The sequence below is a fragment of the Cardiocondyla obscurior genome, linkage group LG02, assembly GCF_019399895.1.
Source record: "Cardiocondyla obscurior isolate alpha-2009 linkage group LG02, Cobs3.1, whole genome shotgun sequence".
Classification (NCBI taxonomy): Eukaryota; Metazoa; Arthropoda; class Insecta; order Hymenoptera; family Formicidae; genus Cardiocondyla; species Cardiocondyla obscurior.
The window spans coordinates 7,448,424-7,469,367 of NC_091865.1; the positions used below are offsets into that span (position 1 = coordinate 7,448,424).

At 44.7% G+C, this 20,944-nt stretch overlaps 2 protein-coding genes across 2 annotated transcripts; both read right to left on the minus strand.

Moving 5' to 3' along the window:
* Nucleotides 1-80: 80 nt before the first annotated feature.
* On the minus strand, nucleotides 81-3,402 carry Epp (Ecdysteroid phosphate phosphatase). The gene is made up of 4 exons (XM_070670327.1): nucleotides 3,202-3,402; nucleotides 2,736-2,973; nucleotides 1,835-2,539; nucleotides 81-1,769 (listed from the first exon to the last, which is right to left on the minus strand). The coding sequence occupies exons 1-4, from the start codon at nucleotides 3,306-3,308 to the stop codon at nucleotides 978-980; spliced, it is 1,842 nt and encodes a 613-aa protein (XP_070526428.1). The 5' UTR covers nucleotides 3,309-3,402; the 3' UTR covers nucleotides 81-977.
* A 3,074-nt stretch (nucleotides 3,403-6,476) lies between these two features.
* Nucleotides 6,477-20,063, minus strand: Bs (serum response factor blistered). The gene is made up of 5 exons (XM_070670388.1): nucleotides 19,253-20,063; nucleotides 17,328-17,579; nucleotides 11,410-11,509; nucleotides 8,542-8,670; nucleotides 6,477-7,558 (listed from the first exon to the last, which is right to left on the minus strand). The coding sequence occupies exons 1-5, from the start codon at nucleotides 19,772-19,774 to the stop codon at nucleotides 7,350-7,352; spliced, it is 1,212 nt and encodes a 403-aa protein (XP_070526489.1). The 5' UTR covers nucleotides 19,775-20,063; the 3' UTR covers nucleotides 6,477-7,349.
* Between the last annotated feature and the right edge of the window lie 881 nt (nucleotides 20,064-20,944).

Consider the following 20,944-nt stretch of genomic DNA (forward strand, 5'->3'; position numbering starts at 1 on the left):
ATGTGTATGTACATACATATACGCAAAAATATGCCCTACGTTTCTTATCCACGATTAAATCAACGGAAGTTCAATCTATTTTAAAAGCGAAACAACATTAGACATATCTCTGAAACAGTATTATACCTATATATATATACACATATAAACGTTATTTCTTTTTGCAAAAGGTAACATCGATAACGATACTATATAAATATATCCTCATTCTGCATGTCGATTTATTACAATGCAACGCGGACATCATTAAGGTAAATTTAATGTCACACTTAATTGACACATGTCATAATTCTAAAATTTCCAAGAAATGGTAAAGCTCGAATGGAACATTTTTCTACAGAGATCATGAATAACGTGCGAAAAAGCACCTCACTGATTTCCCTGTACACTACCGTTTTAATATATTATTTTATCGAGGAAAAACTATTATATTTATGTATATATATGTATATATGTGACAAACATATGAATACTATATCAGAAAATAGTATATTACTTTAAAATATTATATAAATATCGTAATCTTTTTTTTTTTATTTCTTTGTTCAATGCTTCTTTCAAGAACTCGGCAAGAAAATGCGTCCAATCAAGACTAGTATGTCGCTTATATATTAGATAATTTAGTGAATTGGTATAGCACGATACAACAATAACAGATTGGCTAGTATTTGTTCTATATCCATAATTAAAGAATGAACTATACCTCGGTACTCACATTGATCATAATCCGAGGGAATAAGTGTTGTTCAACTGTCGTGCGATCGACTAGGTTTATATCGTATTATGAACACTATCGTACACCAATGATACATTCTTTTATCGAAACAAACTTTTCGTCTTAATTCGTTGGATATTGTTTCAAGTGTCACAAATATTAAAGCCCTGCATAAAAATTCATTGTATTATAACAGTCTTTTATATTTATATAGGCTTCGTAAAATGTCTTTCTCAACAAAAGCTCGTGCTCATTAACGTCATTATAGTAAAACTTTCCATTCAAATCTGCTATTACTAGTATGAGTAATCGGTGGGAAGGGAGGAGGATGCAGCTGCCAGCCGTCAATATCTTGACGCGCTGTCAAGCACGCAAGATAAGGTACTCTTTGAACTAATCTAGTGACTTCAGCCGCCGGCGGTACTCTACCACCGGTCAACTGTCTCGTGCAAGCAGCCAAGGAAGCGGCATGTGCTACTATCAAAATATTACCAACTGTGCTTTCTATAATCTTTTTAATCAGCTCGTAACTGCGTTCGTAATACTGCGCGGCGTTCTCTTTCAACGGTAATTCTTTAGCTTTTACAATCGGATCGTAGTCGGTGTCAATGTTAAAACCTGCCTTCACTAACTCGTCAGAGGTCATCCATACAGGTATACCATTTGGATACCATGCCAACCATTCTATCAGGCCTGGCTCTACCTTGATTGGAATGTCGGACTCGAGTCCTTTAAGGATATGTGCTAACGTTTGTACGCAACGTAACGACGGGGAAGAAAAAGCTACGTCTATTTTAATACTGGACGATTTCATGGCTTCGCCTACCAGACTCGCCTGCATCTCGCCTACAGTCGTCAGCGGGCTGTCGTTTTGGAAATCCTGGATATTCCTGGCTGGCACTTCTTTGGGCATGTTCAAGTCGCGACGTACGTAACAGCCGTTCGACTCGAAACAATACGGGATCCACGCGCCGAAGGTAAAGTCCACTCTTTCGCCATGCCGACATATAAAGATCTCTCTAGATGGTGTTTCAGGTGCTTCCGACGCTGTCATCTGAAAACAACAGATTATAGATATCCGTAGTTACCCGCGAAATATACTTTTCTAGAAATAATTACCGGCTCTCCCGCGATAGGAATCCCATCGAGCGCGTCGGTAGATCCGCTCGGAGACAAAACTGGCGGTGGTCTCCTGATTTTCGGTATCTCTTCCTCTTCTGCGCTTTCGCACTTATTGTCGGTGATCGGCACAGTGGCATGCAGGGTCCACGAATCCGACTCCGCAGTTCTTTTAGTATGATTCAACGGCAAATGGCCCGATGTACCTGTCAGCCAAGAGATACCTTCCACCCAACCGTCCGTGGACGCGTTACACGCTCCCTCTGGAACGTAAATGTAATCGCCCACTCTTAATTCCAACTCGTCGTGTTCCCGTGGCATGTGAGGGTGTGTCACTTTATGCACGTGCAAACTCTGCAATCTTGAATCTCTCGAGTATAATCGGAGCTCCCAATTGGCCGGGGTGTTCGGTCCCAGCTTCTCGACCATCGAGCGAAGTGGTTGGAACAAGCTGCTCGGAAATTGGTAAGCCAGCGTAAGATGCAAACATTTTACTTGTGGTTCGGCAGTGATACCTAGAGTGGCGATTTTATTGACATAACGAAGAGAAACATTTTTCAGCCACTCTGCATTCAATTCTTTCACAAAGAGGCCCATAAAGTTAGGCGATACATATGTCTCCAACTCGATATGTTCGTGTAATCTATCTTGATGGACTATAGTCTTAAGAGCGTTCGTCAATTCTTTCGTAAATTCATCTGGAGCCTAAAAAAATAAAATCATAATGTACACACATATATAGGCTTTTAATTATTTATGAAAAATGTTATTTGTACATTATAAATATATTGTAAATTTTCCCAGTAAACACAGAATATTACAGCATTATTCCAATATAGCAGCAACGGTACATTGTCGCAATATTACTATAATATTCGATGTTTGCTGGATCATATCTTACATCAAAAAAGGAGACCAGAGTAATATGTGGTATAAAGTTGTGAGCACCGTTCCATCCTAGAGCTTTACTCTCCGACCAAAACAGTTCCAACTGCTCGGCGAGGGCTCCCGTAGGACAAGCATACAGGACGTACTGCCGTTGCGTTTCAGAGTCTAGAGTTGGATCTCTTACGTGGGCCAGCAGCCAGTCTGACGCCAACTGTACACCGCGATGCCCCGTGGCGGCTAGCGCCTTTTCCCTGTAAAGACCAAGCAATTCCGTCAACTACGTGGAATGCAAGTAGCGACATATTCTCGTAAACAAATATATGCCAAACTCGAATGGGAATTAATTCGCGCGAGATGTTACACCAGCCGAGGACCGCACGTTTGACAGCTGTTTGTTTACAACGGACGGGCGGCCGACGCGGTGCTATGCGAGAGTGCCGCGGGCACGGGCCGTCGCGAGCGAGGACACCCATACGTACGCCCGGTGCTTCGGGAAGCCCAGCTGCAGAAGGGTTTGCAACGGCGTCAGGTGCTGATTCGAAATTTTTGTGGGAGTCGGATTTTTCCGCGGCGGCAGCGTCGCCATGACGGCACATTACTGCGCTCTCGCCACCCAGGCTGGCCAATCGCCGCCCGACTTTCCGCTTTCCGTTAACAAATGCAAAGGACTGGAACAAATTTTACGGAACGAGCCCTATAACCTCATTCATCGCTCGTGTCCCCGAGAACCGAACGCGTCAAGCTTCGCTGAAAATAATAATCCTTTCGCGAGTCGTGAAAAATGGTCCTTTCGGTTGTTTCTCTCGAGCGTCGTATCGCCGATATTGAACGCATCAGGTAACGATAATCTGTGAAATGATAAAACGTTAACAAATGATAATAACTTTCGATATACCGTGCAATCTTTCGAACTGAATAAGTATAAATTTCACTTTCGTAGCTCGACGATTTCTAAGATCGAATATTAAATCAAATAATTTTAAGACAGTTGAATTAATTAATACATTACAAAAAAAAGCTCCTTTTTTTTTCAATTTCAAAATTTTCTTTTCTTTAATTTATAGAGAAACGTATATGCATAAAGCAACTATCAAGATCTTTAGTTATTAATTTTTTAATTAATTACTTAAATCTCATAACTCGTTATACATTTCATTTTTCTTCTTCATGCATGTTAACTTCGCAATGACAAATTCAACCATAACACTTATTTTAATGCAACTATAATTTAGAACTCGTAGAAATTAAAAAAAAAAAAAAAAAAATTAGACCAAGAGAAAACGGTGACATGTGAATTTTATATATTTTTTTTCTTTTCCATTCGTTACGGCATCCTGTTACAAACACTCTTCACACTGCAATATTTCAGTACAGAAGTAATAAAAAAGTTATAGTGTATATATATATATATATATATATAATATATCTCTATCTATATATAATATTTATATATAAAATAGGAAAAGTAAAACGTAATATACACGTTATTGCTAGTCTCCCGTGGGATTCTTCGCTCGCGCTCGCAATACGTACAAGTACATTCCTCTTAACTCGTAACGTTTTCCAATGATCAAACAGCGATCTCATTGAATTTTTTTTACCGGAGAAATTTTTAACTTATTCCTCATTCCTCCCTTCCTCCCGATTAATCGAAAGAAGCTGCGATGACGATTAATTTCACCTTGCACCGCTGGCATAATTACAGGCTTTAATTAATGCACCTTTAATTAGACGAGGCAAACGCTTCTTACAACCTACGGTATATTAATTAAAACAATAGAAAACGAACACGTCTAGACACATAAAACTGCGAGCGCTAAGTAATCATTATAAATGGATAAGCGAGTAGCGTAAAAAGTACAAAAAAAAAAAAAAGGGAAACGATTTTTTTTAAATACCCTACACTCGGCGTATCGCAAGATCGCAAGTTAAGTACACGTTTCTCACAAGCAGCTTACATTTTATCGTTACTAAATTAACAAGAGAGATCGATGCGGTTTAAATAATAATTATTATCGATAACTCGGACGATAACGTGCAATAATAATTATTATTTAAAACCGTCCCTCGATTTTTTACGTAAAAATAAAAAAAAAGAAGAAAAAAAAAAAAAGTGAGATTTAAATTTCACTCAACAACACCGTACTCTGATACCTTGCTTTTGGTTTTTACACTCGTGTCTGTTCGCGCGATAAAGCACATTGAAACTTATTAAAACAATAACGATTGGAAGTTGACGATATTGCACATCGTAGTGGGTCGCACCAGAACTCTTGTTTCGCAAAGTTCCCGATTTTGCAAGCTCAGCAAAATCGCTCGTAGCGACTATGGACCACTTGCGGCACAGTAGTCGCCTGTTATAACGCTCTCTCGTCATCACAGCTAGTCTATTAAGATCATATACATGATCTTTCGTGGCATTACGAACTATCTCGATGTTAAAATGTTAAGATGGAATTAAAATGCGCCTAAGAACAAATAATAATTCACGTTCATAAATGAAAATCAATGTAGCGAACGTTGATGTTCACAATTTAACGATGTGTTCGATCAATTACGATTAAATAAGAATTATATTTTTCGCAATTAATTCGCTCTTTTTTTTTTTCAGTTTTTGTCGGCGCACACAACGTCAATTTTACAAGATTCCTCTCGGACAACATTTGGCTACTTTTTATTTGAAAAAAAAAAAAAAAAGAAGAAGAAAACATTAAAAGTACGTGGTGCGACTCGAAGACATTTGATTAATCTATGAGAGCCATATATTGACGTTAATTGACAAAATGTTGGGATCCGCAGTATCCTTGATGTAAGTAACATCGTTAACATACATTTCGACGAGATGATATCGGTTGAATGGTGGGCTCGATAAAAACACGGGGGGAAAGTTGTCGCCCATTATTTCATAAATGTTGTTCACGTTATCTCGTACGCGTGCTCCTTTTTGCCGCGATCGTGCCGTGCACCTGCGAGGGCAAAATATCGCGATACAATGTGGGAATTTATATCGTTTCTACATAACGAAACTCGCGAGACGCGAGGATAATACTCATCGAAGCGAGAAACATCGGTGTCTATTAATAAAAAGTATCACACTCGCACATTTAGAATAGATTGAATATTCAGTAGGAAAATATACATACATCTCCTTCGAGTAGCTTTTAACGCGTCGAATTTTTTCTACGATTTCAACGGAAAATGCATTAAATAATCTAAAAGATTTTGCGTTAGAAATGTATAGAACGTTTGAAATTTGCTGATCTTCAGGCCAGTCTTTTTGAAAATTTGAATATTCTTGTCCAAAATAAATCTTTAATATAATTTTGGAAAATATACTCTACTCGAATGAATTTTTAATATACCGGACTTGAAACTAAAGAAATTCTAGCGTAAGTTAAATTCTCACTTTACAATTTTATTTCATTATATTATAAATCACGTATCGCTTTTGCTGCAACAGTCGCAAAAAAAAAACAAGAAAAAAAAGAAAAATCACTGATGCGCTTAATCAGCATGCGTAATACGTGGGCGAAATGATGTCCAAGTCGATAATTCAAGGATTACAAATTAAAGAAGAACTGCTGGCTTCCCCAGCGACTCGGGACTGTGCGAAAGTGTGTACACGGCAAAACAATCGTCCGACGTAATTAAAATTAAACGCGGCTGTCTGAACGGGATAAGTGTTGCATTTGTATGCGACGTCAGTCTCATAATTGGCAGTGAACATTCTCAGTAAGGGAGTGCACTACTGAGGTCCGTTTAGAGTATATCTTTTTATTCTGAGAGAGACTTTTAGGTATTTATATAGCGTAGTTGCGGTAAATACAGGCGGCGAAATATCGCCGACATATATTCTTCATATTTACATATATGTATATATCTCGCGGACGAAGAGAGAGACGTTGAAATCTGTTCCGCGGTGCAAAACGATCGACGAGAATATCCGAATACGCGTATTGACCAAACCGTTCATTCGCCGTCCACATACCTGGAGACTCGCCAAATATACATGCGATTCGGGCATCTAATGTTGAACTCGTGCAAACTTTAAGAGATTAACACGCCTTTCATCTTAATTTGTGATAATTAATTTGATAAGATTTATAATTCTTCCGATATATTTAGAAAATTGCATCAGACGACGCGTTACAAGACTATCTCAAAGTTAGCTGGAATTAAAATTATAAGCGGAGACGCTTTTCTACGGTAAACAAAATTATTTATTTAATCTATTTGCCTTCAGAAACGCCACCTTCCTATCATTTCAATTATGCGCTCGTGTCTAAGCTTTACGGTTATCCGAAAAGTGAATCGCTGGCAAGCCTTAAGTCCCTCCTCCAAGTTCATATCGTACAAAACCGCGTAAAAATATCTATCTCCAAGAACGGGAGAGTCAAAGAGAGGCGAAGAATCCCACGATTTCGATGGGGCCATAGTCGTCGCTCGTGATCCGCTCGAAAACTCCAAGTGCACCCGGACATGGGAGTATCACAAGGTTCGGAGTATCCGCTTCCGCGATTCGGTTTCTCGCGCGATGAATTTGTCGCCGGTGGCAGGGAGAAAGCGGATGCTGGCCGTAACTTTCGTCGACGCTGACGGATACTCCGCTCGTCGGAAAATTCTCACGTCACTCGCGGTCCTTGCTCAGGTCGGAGGGCAGGTCGCCGCAGGTGGACATCGCGCCCGCCACTGTCGTGGTCAGCGTCGTCGTCGGCGACCTGGAGGCCATCCTGGAAGTCACCGGTAAGGACAATCCCGCGCTCATCGCGACGTTCAGCGGTATCGTAATGAACGGCTGGTTTGACTGCGACGAGTTCGCCACCGGTGCCGTTGTACCTATAAAGAAGCCGAAAAGGAAAATGCAACGTCTCGCGAAAACTCAAGTACGAGGCTACCAACGCTTCCTCTTCGATTCTTTCCGATCGTCCATTTCGATCCGTTTATTGTATTATTTATAATTAATATACTGTCGCAAATAATGTATTTTAGCGATCGGCCTGTCGGACGATCACTGGCTAATCAAACTCGTAATATTTTATAACCGAGATATTAATTGGATTCGAGTATGTGAAATACCGGCTGGCGAATGCGATTAGAAATACCAGCGGTACAATAAATTAATTTTGCGAGGAGAGTATCTTGAAACGGGCCATCGGTGGCGTATTGCGGCGCCTCGTAAAAGTAAACAGATACCCCGATCATTTGCCAGTAATGACTCAGTATTGAGTCAATAAATACTTAACAAACTCTCAGCCGTAAATCTTGGACCAAGTGTTGGCTTTCCCGTAACAGACTTCGCCTGCGCGCGGGAACGTTTTAACGCAGCGGAAACTGTACGCGAAAAGATTATGGAACTATAAAGGACCGTGAAATCGAAAACGATTATCCCGCAAAACCGAAAGTGCCCGATGAAATTGGTCCCCCGGCGAAAGAAGCCGTATCGTTTAACCGCATTCCTCGATTCGTCATTTACCGTTGCGGGATCATCTCACGGGGGTCTCCTTGTTATTCCCGCGCCGTCACGGCCGATAAACGCACGAAACGCATTATTTATTTTCACGCCGGCGGTCGCGGGACGAGCGTTATGCAAATATATTACTCATAATCCTCACGTCCGGTAACCAATTGTCCTCGGACGTCGTACGCCCCGGGGGTGATTCAGACGCGGAACGGAGCCCAGCGATTGTCCACGAGTTCGTCGCCGGCTATAAGAAACCTCGCCCGGGGAGAGCTCGTAAAGGGCATTTCGAAACGCGTGCAGCGGTTGCGTAAGCCCCTACGAGCGAGTGTACCTCCGCGGCGGCGAAAGAAAACCTTACCTCCTTCTTGAGATATTTGCACCGGTTGCCCGTTCTGTCCTATCCCGAGCAAGACCCCTGGACTAGGCGAATAAATGACACTCTGAGGCACCTGGTACATAATCCCTGCAGAGAACGAAGGCACATTTCCTGGAAAAACGAAAGAGAGGAATTGAGCGTGTAGAATGGTCGTAAGCCGCGCCGGATGATCGGCGCGTTATATCTCCTCGCGAAGATAACGTGCTGGGAGACGCGCGCGCGCTCAGCTTCAGCGTTCGTGGTGGCTCTTTTTTTTTTTTTTCCCCTTTTTTCTTTTTTTCTTTTCCCCGGGATCTTTCGGGGATATTTTTAATACTTCCCGTGCACCTTCCGTCCGCGACGGCTCCGGTTTTTCCATGCGCGCCGAACCGTCCAAGAATGGACGCGAGAGAGAGACCCCGTTGACGTGAAATACGGAGAGAGGCCTCGCGTATATATCCCTTATTTGTATCGAAATTGTGAAATGCATCCGTACGTACGTTAAGCTAAACTTGTTTTCTCTCCCTCGGTACAGATGTATATATCGCGGAGAAAAACTTAGGAATGGCAAGCCGAGCTGAGACTTCAAACCGGACCACCCAAGTGCGAATCCGCACTCTGGTTCACCGTCATATCTCCGTCAATTGTTACGTTTCGTACGTGCGCGACAAATTTCAAATTATTGACAAAAAGAGAGGCAAATTATTAGAGAGAAAAAAAAAAGAAAAAAAAAAAATTATACGCGAAATTATTTAACACGTTAGCTGCTAAACGTATACTTTATCTTCATTCCAGAATATTTTACACCGCTAACTCTCGATGCGGAAAGCGTTTACTGGTACGAAAAACCTCGAAGAGCATGCGGTCTTTTTACACGTTTACGCCGAGGACAAAAAAAAAACTTCTTGTAGCGTGCGCTTTCCACATATCTCTCGCTCGCTCGCCTAATTAAAAGCGGCGCGCATCCGTCTATGCCGAAAGCGCGATACGGAATCTCTCGCGCGCGCCTAAGTCGCGGAGATGCATTATGCATTCGTCGCGAGCGTATTAAAATCGGCGGCTCCGGTCGAATTCGCGTGGCAAACGGGAGCGACGGCCGGCTAGCCAGGGGGAAGGAAGAAGAGAAAAAAAAAAAAAAAGCGCGATCGCGACGCGGCGATCGGTTTAAGCAACGCGGCGGAATGGCATCCACGCGACGCATTAGCATCGATATTTATGTGTACACCTGCATCCGCGCGGTCGCGCGCTCTTTGCGAAGCGCGGCGCGGCGCGGAGTGGAGCGGCTCCCGACCGGATCCTACTTCCCAGTTAGGCATCACGGTTGCCGTCTAAGTTTGGTCATCGCCGTGCCGCGCGCGAACCGCTTGCGTACTCCCTACACGGATAACGCCGTCATCGCTCGCACGCCTTTCGCATTTTAAAGCGTCCTCCCGCCCGCCCGCAACCCCAATTCCATCACCGCCGCCGCGGCCTTCCCTCCCGCCGTTTCTCACGCTTCGCTCCCTCCCGACGCCCCGTGTTTACTCCGCCTCGCTCTCACCTCCACGCGGTCCCAGCTGTTCGTTATCAATGCGCGCGACGGGGTCAAGCGCGACGCGAATGGTATCGGCCGGCAATTAGACGCGATTAGCATGCGGACGGCGTGAAAAAGCCCGACCCACCGCCCAGGCGCGCTTCTCATTTCCGCGGTGATCTCGGCTTACCCTCGAATTTACCCTCCTCACCCTATTTCTCTTTTAGTTTTATCTCGGGATGTATCGTAAAAATTGTTAAAGCGGTTATTTTTTTTTTTTTTTATTGATATTCCAGACGTTACAAAAAATGGTAGCACTAATTGGAAAAAATTTTTTTTTAGTAAAAAAAGAAGTAAAAGGAACGTTTTAACTAATTATAAGTTCCAATTAAAATCGTGTTGCGTTGCCGTGACACAGTGGTCCACTTGAGGGTTAACCGCGACTAGTCCGAGAACGATCTTTATCTATGAGACGAAATGATCATTTTGACATAATTTCGCATTAATTGCAAAAAATTACTCCTGTCCGTTTATGACAGGAACGTGATTCTCCAGCGTGGTGCACGATCTGCGAAGTGCGCTGTATTGGATATATATAAAAACTCGATTACGTGGGAGGGTTATTTCTGCATATGGGACAGCGAAAGGTATCGTGAATAATCGCGGCCGCGAATGACAGAAAATCGACGTAACCGCAGAGCTTGATCTAAATGAACCTTGCGCAAACGCGGGCGGCTAATAATGCCCGCGCGAATGATACACGGCACGTGCAAAGGTGCCTCCGTCTCTCTCCTTTACTTGGAGAACTCGACGAGATCACCTCTGGTCTATTACATCTCCAAGGGCATTATAATTTTTTCTTTTTTTCTTCTCTTTTTTTTTTTCAAGAAGCCTTCCACCGCAAACGCGAGAACTGAAGAGCGTTAAAAGCCGCTCGAAATAAAAGAAAACTTGCCGCAATGCAAAAGTGTGCAACGCCTAAAAGAAACAGGATGACATTAGGTTCGTTCTCAGTGGCTGCAACGTTGAACCGGTGCAGTGAATTAGAGTGAACGAAAGTATATTTGTTTTACTTTTAACTTATCGCCCTGGCGTGCATCGGTTCAGCGGTACAGTTACTGAGAATAAACCTGTTGAATCAGCCCACGTATTATTCGTTTATCTTCATCGAGACTTCGGCTTCCTGAATCCCGACGGGGTCTCTGTCTTATCCTGTCTGATATAAAACAGACGCGAGTCAAGTTTTTTTTTTTTTTTTTTTTTTAAAGAAACGTTCCACGCGCGTTAAAAGCCAAAACTCGGGGAAGAAAGACGAAAGGCAGGTCCTCGAGATCTTGCGAAATGCGTGCGGGACTTACCCGAGTGATTGGTCTTCAAAGGATCCTTGGAGTCGCCGTCGCTGCTCTCGGCGTCGCTCTCGTTCGCGCAGACGTCGGACCTGGGCGACGTACCGTCCTCCTGAAATCGAGAAGAGCGACCATTAGCGCGTGCCTTCAAAGGCGAACGGCGAGATGAGGGTGGAAATAGGGTCGCAGGCGGGAAATGAGGGGGACCGATTCCTGAAGAAGACGCCGAACGACGGCGAGCAAAAAGCATGCGGAATACGCTACCGAACGTTACATACGCGCAAACGTACGTACCTCTACCTATCTACCTACCTACCTACCTACCAACCTACCTACCTACCTACCTACCTAGCGGACACAGAGCGAGAAAGAGAGAGAGAAAAAGAGAAAGAGAGATGCACGAGCATCTCGTCCGCGCTCCTTATATGGCCATCTCTCGCGGATTCCACTCGCGCGAGTGCGCGCGATGCACCCGCGGAAAAGAGGCATCCTCCTCGCGAATTCGCCCGCGACCCCTTCGAGAAGTCAATTCTCGCAGAGGACCTTTTCCGCCTGGTCCTACCCCGCGCGACGCTGCGTTTGATCAACAAGTGGAGTATTACGAGTACTTTACACTTCTTTTATATTTTTTTTAGTACAATAATGAGTTTTTTTTTTAACATTTTTTACTTATTCGGTTACTTAATTAAATCTTCATAACCGTAATTACCGTATATAATAGTGAAAACTAGGTACGATTGACGTAAACGTGAGAACCCTTAATGTACTTTATTATAGTTCTGTTGTATTATATTTACATTCTCTTTCTGCAAAAACGCAAGGATCCACCGTCCTTTTTTGGTAAGAGAAAATGCGTTTCCTTACTCGCGCGTGCTCTATTGTTGAAAATCTCCCGAGGTAAGGAGAACAGCCGCTTTTCCGCCTCGAACCCGCTCCGACCGCGCGCGCCAAGCGCTGGAATGTGCACGCGCTCCGTCGGAATCGTCCGCGGGAAAGTCCGGTGGCTCGATTGGAAAGCTCGAAAAGCCGCGCGACGATCTCTCCGCTTCCGTGCGCGCACCGTTTTCTCACACCGCTTTTCCTACCCTGGCGTTGCGAAGCCGCGGGGCGCAGGCAAGGAGGGTGGCGCGCGGGGAGAAGGCGCGACAAAAAAGCAACATTCCTGACTCTTAACTCGGGCTCTATATAAGTGTCTGCCATCGCGAACATTGCCTGTATATGGCGACAACCGGGCTTTGACAAAGGTGACCGTATATGGAACTCCGCTTCCACCTTTCGTGCGTGCGTGCGTGCGTGCGTGAGGTGCGCGGTATCTCTTTCTCTTTTTCCCTCGCCCAAGTCCTCCCCTCGCGGATGGCATCTCGAGGAGGCCCCGTTTCTCTCTTACCTCTCCCTCCCTCGCTTTTGCCCTTTCTCTTCATAAGAGAAGCGATACACCTGGACGCGCGCGCGTCCTCTTCGTCCGCAACCCTGGCGAGGGAACAAACGGACGGACGGTATTCGTGGGCATCGTTACGTCCGTTAATAAATCGTAAACCGTGCCTTGACCCGGCGCTACTCTCGTTGCCCTCGGCAAACCGGAAGCTCCGTGCGTACTTCCGGTACCAGGAATGCGCCGCCAATAACCGACGAGGATCCAGAGGAACACCCTTGCGATCGAAAAAGAAAAAAAAAAAAAAGCTGGCCAACGGGCCAACGCGACCGGAAGAGTCCGTAGAGAATTCACCGCAGAAAATACCGCAATACCGACTTCGTTTCCGGATTCGTAAATTAATGTTTGCGAAAGCTGCCATTTTTTATCTTTTTTTTTTCTTTTCTACAAAGAATAAAATGGCAAATGGTCATAGCGGACGATCGAGGAGAACTGAAAGGTCCCAACTGCGCGTCGTCATCTTGACTTGCGTTTCTTACCCTTTAACTTTTACTTCCGCTTCATTAAAGCTGGACGCTCGTTGTTTAATTCTATATTTTCTAAAATTCCAAATGCAAAATGTGAGATAGATGCAATACAATTCACAAATCCGCAATCTCGCATAAGTTTAAGGAAGCACAAACGTTAAAGCGCCGCGCCGGTTAACGCAAAATAAAATCATGGAGACATTCAAACGCATTGTTTTATATTTCGGGATACAATGTGTGATCTGCGCTAATTGTTACTTACTGTTAACGCTGTTTCTACGTGCTACAGAGAAAGAAAAAAAAAGCGTGCGATAAAAATTACCTGCGTCTGTATTGCGACAATATTTTTTTTTCTTTTTCTTTCCTTTTTTTTTCTTAGCAACTTCAATCTTCCTCTCGAGATTTCAATCGATGGTTCGCTAATCGAAATCACGTTACTGATCAAGGCTCGTACGTGCACGTGTGTCGGTTATTAATAAAAAAAGAAAGTACGTAAATCAATGCTCGAATGACTTTGTTAAAGATAAATCTAGTAATTATTTCGATGATAAACGCAAACCTACCTTGCGCCTTTGTCGCGTCTAGCCGTTTATTCCTCGAAGCACCGAGCGACGGTTGTTACTTTCCGAAATATGGAAAATACAGCTGTGCAATAAACGATATCTGAACTCTCGGCCTAGCTTACATGACGATCCTAGCCGCACCGTTAGAAATAAAGGAATCCCTAACACCCCGCGGAATGTTTCTGGACCTCTAAATATATCCCGAACCAGATTGTCAAAAATAGGCATATGTCGGGCCCGTGGCCGAAACGCGAAATATAAGATTGTAACGTCTCCGTTTACCGATGCTCGTGGCTTAGAATCTTTTGCTCGCGAGTGAGAGAGATTCAGCGAAACGCTTCGACGAAGATCGAAGCCGATTTCACGAGCACATTTGCGGAATTATTCCGCGTCGATGGCAGCAATCTCGAAGAATTATTAATAATTATCCGGCTTTACATATATACATATATATATATATAAATCACGGAAAATACTCTGCTATATTTTTTTATATACTTTTATAGGATCTTCAGTAGCTGCATCTTTTTTTTTTTTATTTACGTCAAGATTGAAGGAAGGTACTGTCAAGGCTCTTTGAATGCAGTTATTTAAATTACGATTCGACAGAAGAAAGAAACTTGTAAATTTGGAGAAATACCTACCTGACCCGCGAGAGCAAAGCTCGACATCGGTTACATCGTGCGCAATAAAAATCTACCAGCAGAAAGTCAAATTCACTTGGTCGCAGGGGCTATATTATCAAAAGTGAAATTCGTATGGATGATTGTGTGTATGTGTGTGTGTGCGCGCGCGTGCGTGTCGTCATTAAGGCATAAAAGTATATAAATATTATCACAGTATTTTTTACAATTGCTACGCTATGTACAAAAAAATGCTAAAGTACAATCTAATCGTGAAAGAGCCGCATTATTCGCAAATTATCGTTTAAATCAAATATCATTATCATTATCATTATTATTATTTGTACTCTCTGCATTTCGAGACGCGCAATAGATTACAGGTTCTACATGTCTACTTGAGGACCCGGAGAAGGCCCTCGACTCCCCCTGCCTCTTTTTCTTTACTTTAGCTCTCGCCTCAGTTTTCTCCATCGCGATTTATAATAACGGAGTATCAACAGACAATACATACACACATACGCATGCACAATGCCGATGAACGAATCGGTACGGAATATGGAAAGGCCGGGACAGTGGACGGGCTGAATTCGAAGGTAATCTAAACTCTAGCTACTTATTCTGCGAGAAAAGACAATCCAAGTAACTACACATGCCAAATACACAACGTGTTACACAGCAAAAACAATTTGTAAAAAAAAAAGAAAAAAAAAATAAAATGAGGAAAAACAATGGGCAACGATGCTCGATAAGAAAAAGGGGGAAATGCGTAACAGAGTATTAAGCGTGCACCGCCGAGTTCGCACCCGCACCACCGATTCGATGGATCAAGTGTCGTCGAGGAACAATTTCTCTCAACGGGGCTTCTTTGCTTTTCATCAATAAAACCAGAGATAAATAAGTGCACCCGATCTCCCTCGCAAAGAGAGACGGAAAGAATATTTTCTGCCTGACGCTTGTAAAACATAGAATATAAAAAAAAAAATGCCGACGCTAATATTGCGACAAGTGTCGATTTACAATAACGATTACGGGTACACTGCCGCTTCTTTGCCTCCAATAAATAGAAAATATCCGCTTTAATAAATAATACTATTAAATTTAAATTAAGAAACAAAGTTGGCGAAAAAGAAGAAGAAAATAAAAGACAGAAAGAGAGAGAAAAGATAAAAGATAAAAAAGAAATGAGAGAGAGAAAGAGAGCTGTTTCTTGGACGAATGCTAAACGGAATATTCGATATTCCAGCGTTATTTTCACCGAGTAATCGATCACACGATGCTACCCTACGTATCTACGATCTATGACATTAATTAATTAATTAATTGATCCATTATTCGATAGCAATATTCTTCTCCTCGCAGTATCTTTCTATTGCACGGTGACTCTCGTCGATACAACTACCGTAATTTCATCTAGCACGCCGAGCTTTGGACTTCGTCTACCACAGGAGACCTAACGCCCCGTGGCGAGACCTCACGGGAATCTTACAATCTTACAATCCGTTTCCTTATCCCGAATAATCGCGGACGGTCTACCTATACAATGACTCGCTCTCCTCGAAACGTAAGGGCGGCTCGCTTCCCTCCGCGATCCTCTCTCAAAGCGGAGGTTACTCTCTTCGGTGCGCTTTCCATTCACTGACGCGGATCGACTTTCGTCAGCTTGGCCTCGCTGATGGAAAGCGCTCGTTCAACATCTCGATGCGCCCTTTAGCGCGCGGGAACGCCAAACTCGAGCGAGATTCACCGATGCGCGTGCATAAGTACATTATATTTAAGTACAAAAAAAAAAAAAAAAAAAAAAAAAAAAATTGTGTCGAGAGATTGGACTAGATTTGCGCGCGCGTGACTGGCCGCAGTCATGTGCGAGCCAAACGCGGAAGAATACTCGCAAGAGACCGTGCCGCCGATCCCTGCGATTCCCTTTCGCGCGTCCGTGCAATTCAATAAATACCATACGTGACTCCACGGTACGCTCGTCGGCGCGATACGTCTAAAGGGAAATTACGTCAGTGGTGCATGCGATGCCCGAAGAGAAATTATTTCGGTATCTAAGAGCCGCGCGCGGCCTCGCGTTGGCGTGCATTAAAATAGTTGCGCGCCGTCTTTCACGGGGGGGAGGGTAGGGGGGAAGAAAGAGAGAGAAAGAGAGAGCAAAGTTAATTACAAAAGGTTAATGAGACACGCGAGGATGCGCGACGCATCCTCAAAAGAGTTGGAAGTTTTAAAAGGACCGATCCTCACGCTGAAGTTACACCTCATCGAGCTTCAACGTTTGCCAAAAATTATGGAATCGCAACCGCGAACCAGCCGTTTACGCGATTGTACGATCCAGCTCGCGTCGACGCGAAGTAGGAGGAATCGAATCGTCTACCCTCCGATGGCGATCGGAGTCCGGAAAGGGGGGGTGGAGAGTGGGTCTCGCGAACGCCGGTCAAAACGTGAAATGCGGCGGGAACGGGGGATGAAGCGCGAAGGGCCGACGAGCGGCAAGCGCGTACTACCGCTGGGGGTGCGAGTGCGACATGTGAGGATGGTAGGCGGCGTGATGGGGCGGCAAAGGCGAAGGGCATGATTGCTGGTACGGGCCGCCGGCGAGCATCGGGCCCGGGCTCGAGCACGGCACGAGGTGCGAGCTCGGCGAGGCGGCGGCGGCCGCCGCCGCGTGTGCATGCGCTATGAGATGCGCGTGTTGCGCGTGCGAGGGTGGCCCGTGCTGCGAGCCCGGCGGCGGCGGTGGCGGCGGTGGCTGATGGGCCCCCGCGGTCGGCCCGCCCGCGGACCCGCTACCAGGATAGCCAGCGTGCAGCGAGCCACCGTGCGGCGAGCCGTACACCAGTTGCCTTACTTTCTGCTCGTCGTCGGCGATGTTGTACGTCAGCTCTGTCTCCTCGAATCCGGTCGCCGACATCCTCTGGTCGCCTGACGATCCCGACGGCGGCGGGTCCGGGCTGTTCAGGCACGTCTGGATCAACGCCTTCCCGGCGTCGCTCGTAATCATCGGCTGCAGCTTGCGCGTCGCGAACGTGTACACGTGGCCGGTCTCGCTCGCCACCAACAGCATCACCTGCGTGCCGGTCAACGTTGACAGCTCGTACGCCTGCGAATGCCAAATTAAATTCCACACCTCGTTAAATCTGCGTTATGTTTCCGAGGAGATGTATTTCATTTGTGTCATCTCTAATTGTTAAGACTTCAAATTTTTATTTATTTGCATCATCTTGGTCAGTTTCCATGTTGTCTTTATGAATATATTAAGTACAAATTGAAGCTACTTATATTAGCGGAGATAATTTTGTGTAATATACTTTCCAATAAATTGTTGTAATGCTTTTAAATGTTAATATCATGTAATTAAATAAATAAGATTACGAAGAAACTCAATCATATTATTTTTTAAACTTTAAGTAATGTTAATAATCAGACTTTCAAATTTTTAAAATAATAACCGATACAGGTATCTTGATAAAAATGATTGGAATTTAACCTATTGCTGATATTTTTATGCGACACGTACTTTCCGAATAGTGTTATTTAAACTTTCTGATATCTTTATGCCAGAATTTTTCATTACTAACATTAATCTTAGTCAAAGAACTGTGCATTATTTTAGACTGCGATCAGGAAACTTTATGAAGATGTTAAATGGCGATGTAATACATCTTTATGTTTATACATATGTTGTAAAAATAATCTTAAATTTCTAACATATAAAAAATATTATAAAACTATAAGTTATTGCTTCAGCAAATTTTTTTTACTGAAAAAAAAATAAAACTAAAAAAGAGATGCTTACTTAAAATAATGCATAAAATGCTATTTGAAATTAATATTTTAGAATTAAGAATTAGAATACTTTAGAATTAATATTCTATACTAATTATTTTTCTCTGTAGAATTTTATTTCGAACTTAGTTCGAAGAATACATACATATATTACAAAAAAAGAAAGAAATTAGAGATTTAAAAGTTAAAAAATTATGATTATTATCGCATTATTACTAAATACGTTATTAATATAAATGCATTTAATTTTAAACAAAACAGAAATTAAAAAATGCGTAAAAAATCTTTAAAATTCTTTTAACTGATAAGATTCACAAAAGAAAGCTTCAATGCTGCACATTTACATATTCTCAAAAGTATTCATATCAATATTCCAAAACTAATTAATATAATTATTATTCCAAATTAGAGATGCAGCAAGATCGCGTGGACGCATTAAGGATAGCTTTAATCGCGGAAAAAAAAAATCCTCGATAACGTCGTATCTCTGGTGTCCCCAATAAAAAAATAAAAAAAATAAAAAAAAAGATCAAGAAATCGGAAAAGATTCGCGTTTCTCCGGGTCAGAGTCCTCGACGGGGAAGATGCCAGAAAAAGTTAATCGGAGCAGATTGGTAACTGGCAGCGGTTCCGAGACTCGAGGCGACCGGCCCCCTTTTTAGCGAGCGCGTAACAGCCGCGGAAGAACGCTGTCACTCGTAAATAGCGCGCGCGAGCACGCACGCGTGCTAAACCCCGTCGCGCAGCATCTCGACCGTCCGGTTGCGAGAATCCGCGACGGAGAAACGTGATGCGGCACGTTGCCATTGAGATACACGTCCCCTGGTACTATTTTCACAGAGTTTAAAAGGACGGGAGTATAAGCGCTACACCTACACATACTCGGCGTATACTCTAGCTTCGTTTCGCTCGTTCTGGTCGCGTTTCGAAGACCGGCGGGCACGCGCGCGCGAGCGCTCGAAGTTATCGTGTCGCACGCATACAAACCTTCTTCATGATGCCGGTCTTTCTTTTGGAGAAGGTGGTGTACCTCCGCAGCTTGTTGTCGATGTACTCCATCTTAATTTTGACCCGGCCCTTGGTCTTCTTCCCGTTCGAGGGTGGCGACTTCTTGGGCTGGCCCAGGTTGGTGAATGACTCGTCGAGGTTGTCGGGGACACAGTCGGCGGGCATGCCGGCGGCACCGCCGCCGGCGGTCGGCATGCCCTGCGCGAGCGACTGCTGCCGCGCTGCCGGGTTATTACCGTCGTCGTAACAGACGTCGGACGTGGTGCGCTTGATACCCCGCTGGACGGGGCCGACGCCTGGCGTCGCGGCGCCCGCGGCTGACATCATAGTGGCGCCGCCGCGGCCTATCTGGGAAGCCGCCGCCGCCGCTGCCGCCGCAGCCGCGAGCTGGGAGGTGGACGGTCGGCCGTAAATTTCCGTGTTAGCATCGCTCCCGATCATCCCCATGCTGTAGCCGAGGCTCGCGTACCGACCGTCTCGTCCGCCGCTAGGGTTGTCCATCGCGGCGTCGGCGCGCACATCTAATCCCTTCCCCACGACGGCGGCGCGTCTTCGCGACGGAATCGCGTGCGGAACTCGGCGCAGTGTCCACCACGTGATCGATCATCTAGAGGAACACGAGACAACAACGCGCACCGCACGAGCGCTCCCCGCGAACTGAATGCGCCAAGCAGGAGCATTCGTAACTTGACCTACGTGCCTAACCACGGTGGCGGCGCCCGTGATGCCTCCGCGTGTCGGAGCGCTGCGCGGCCCGAGCTTCCTTCTACCGCCGCGCGGCCACGCGGTTAAAAACTAGTCCGTCGTAACGCCGTGGGCACGATCGCGCGGCGATCCGCGCCGAAATTGCCCTCGAAAAATCGCACGTCTGCCGTACCCTCTCACGCGACTCACTTCACCTCCGCACGCGGTTCCGTTCCTCCGATATTCGGCCGCAAGTGCGGCCGCGCAATGGTACACCGCGCATCGAGAGGGCGTCCCCGGCTGCCATATTTAGAAGTAGACGTTACCATATTAGGGAAAGTTTGCCAAATATGGTGAACAGAGGTGGTCCTTCCTTTTCGAATGACCGCGCGGCGCGCCGCTGCAAAACACCAATCCAACTGACAGGAGCTGCTTCCTGCACGCCTTTCCGGGGCCCCTCTCCGAACCCGTTCCGTATTTCCGCGCCGTACGTGACCGCTAATCGCGGCCGTATGGTTACGGAACGCGAACGCGCTTCCGAGTTTATCGCACCGGCCATCGGCCGATACGTGCGAATTTTCGGCACGACGTTAATCGGTATAGGGGAGCGAGAGGGGGTGGAGGAAGAGGGAACCAAACGTGCCCTCCGCCGGTCTCTTTTAATGAGACGTTAACGTTACATATTACCAAGCAGCTCGCGATCGTGCCTTCGATACGTCTCGCAACTGATTCAAGATTTGCAGATTGTCCCGGGTAATGATGATTTATATCGCCTGCGGAATTTCCAATTTGTAATAAATACTTCGCAGCTTGTGTAGGTGTCGAGATCGTAATTAATGATTTTTCTTCGTGAAAGTACATACACCGTACTGCTATTTATATGACAAACGTATCTAAAAATAAATGCCTTAAATAGAAGTTAAACCTCTCGCTACATGCGTCTCTTAGGCCTAGAAATATGCGAAAAAAATACTTAAATATCTCCTA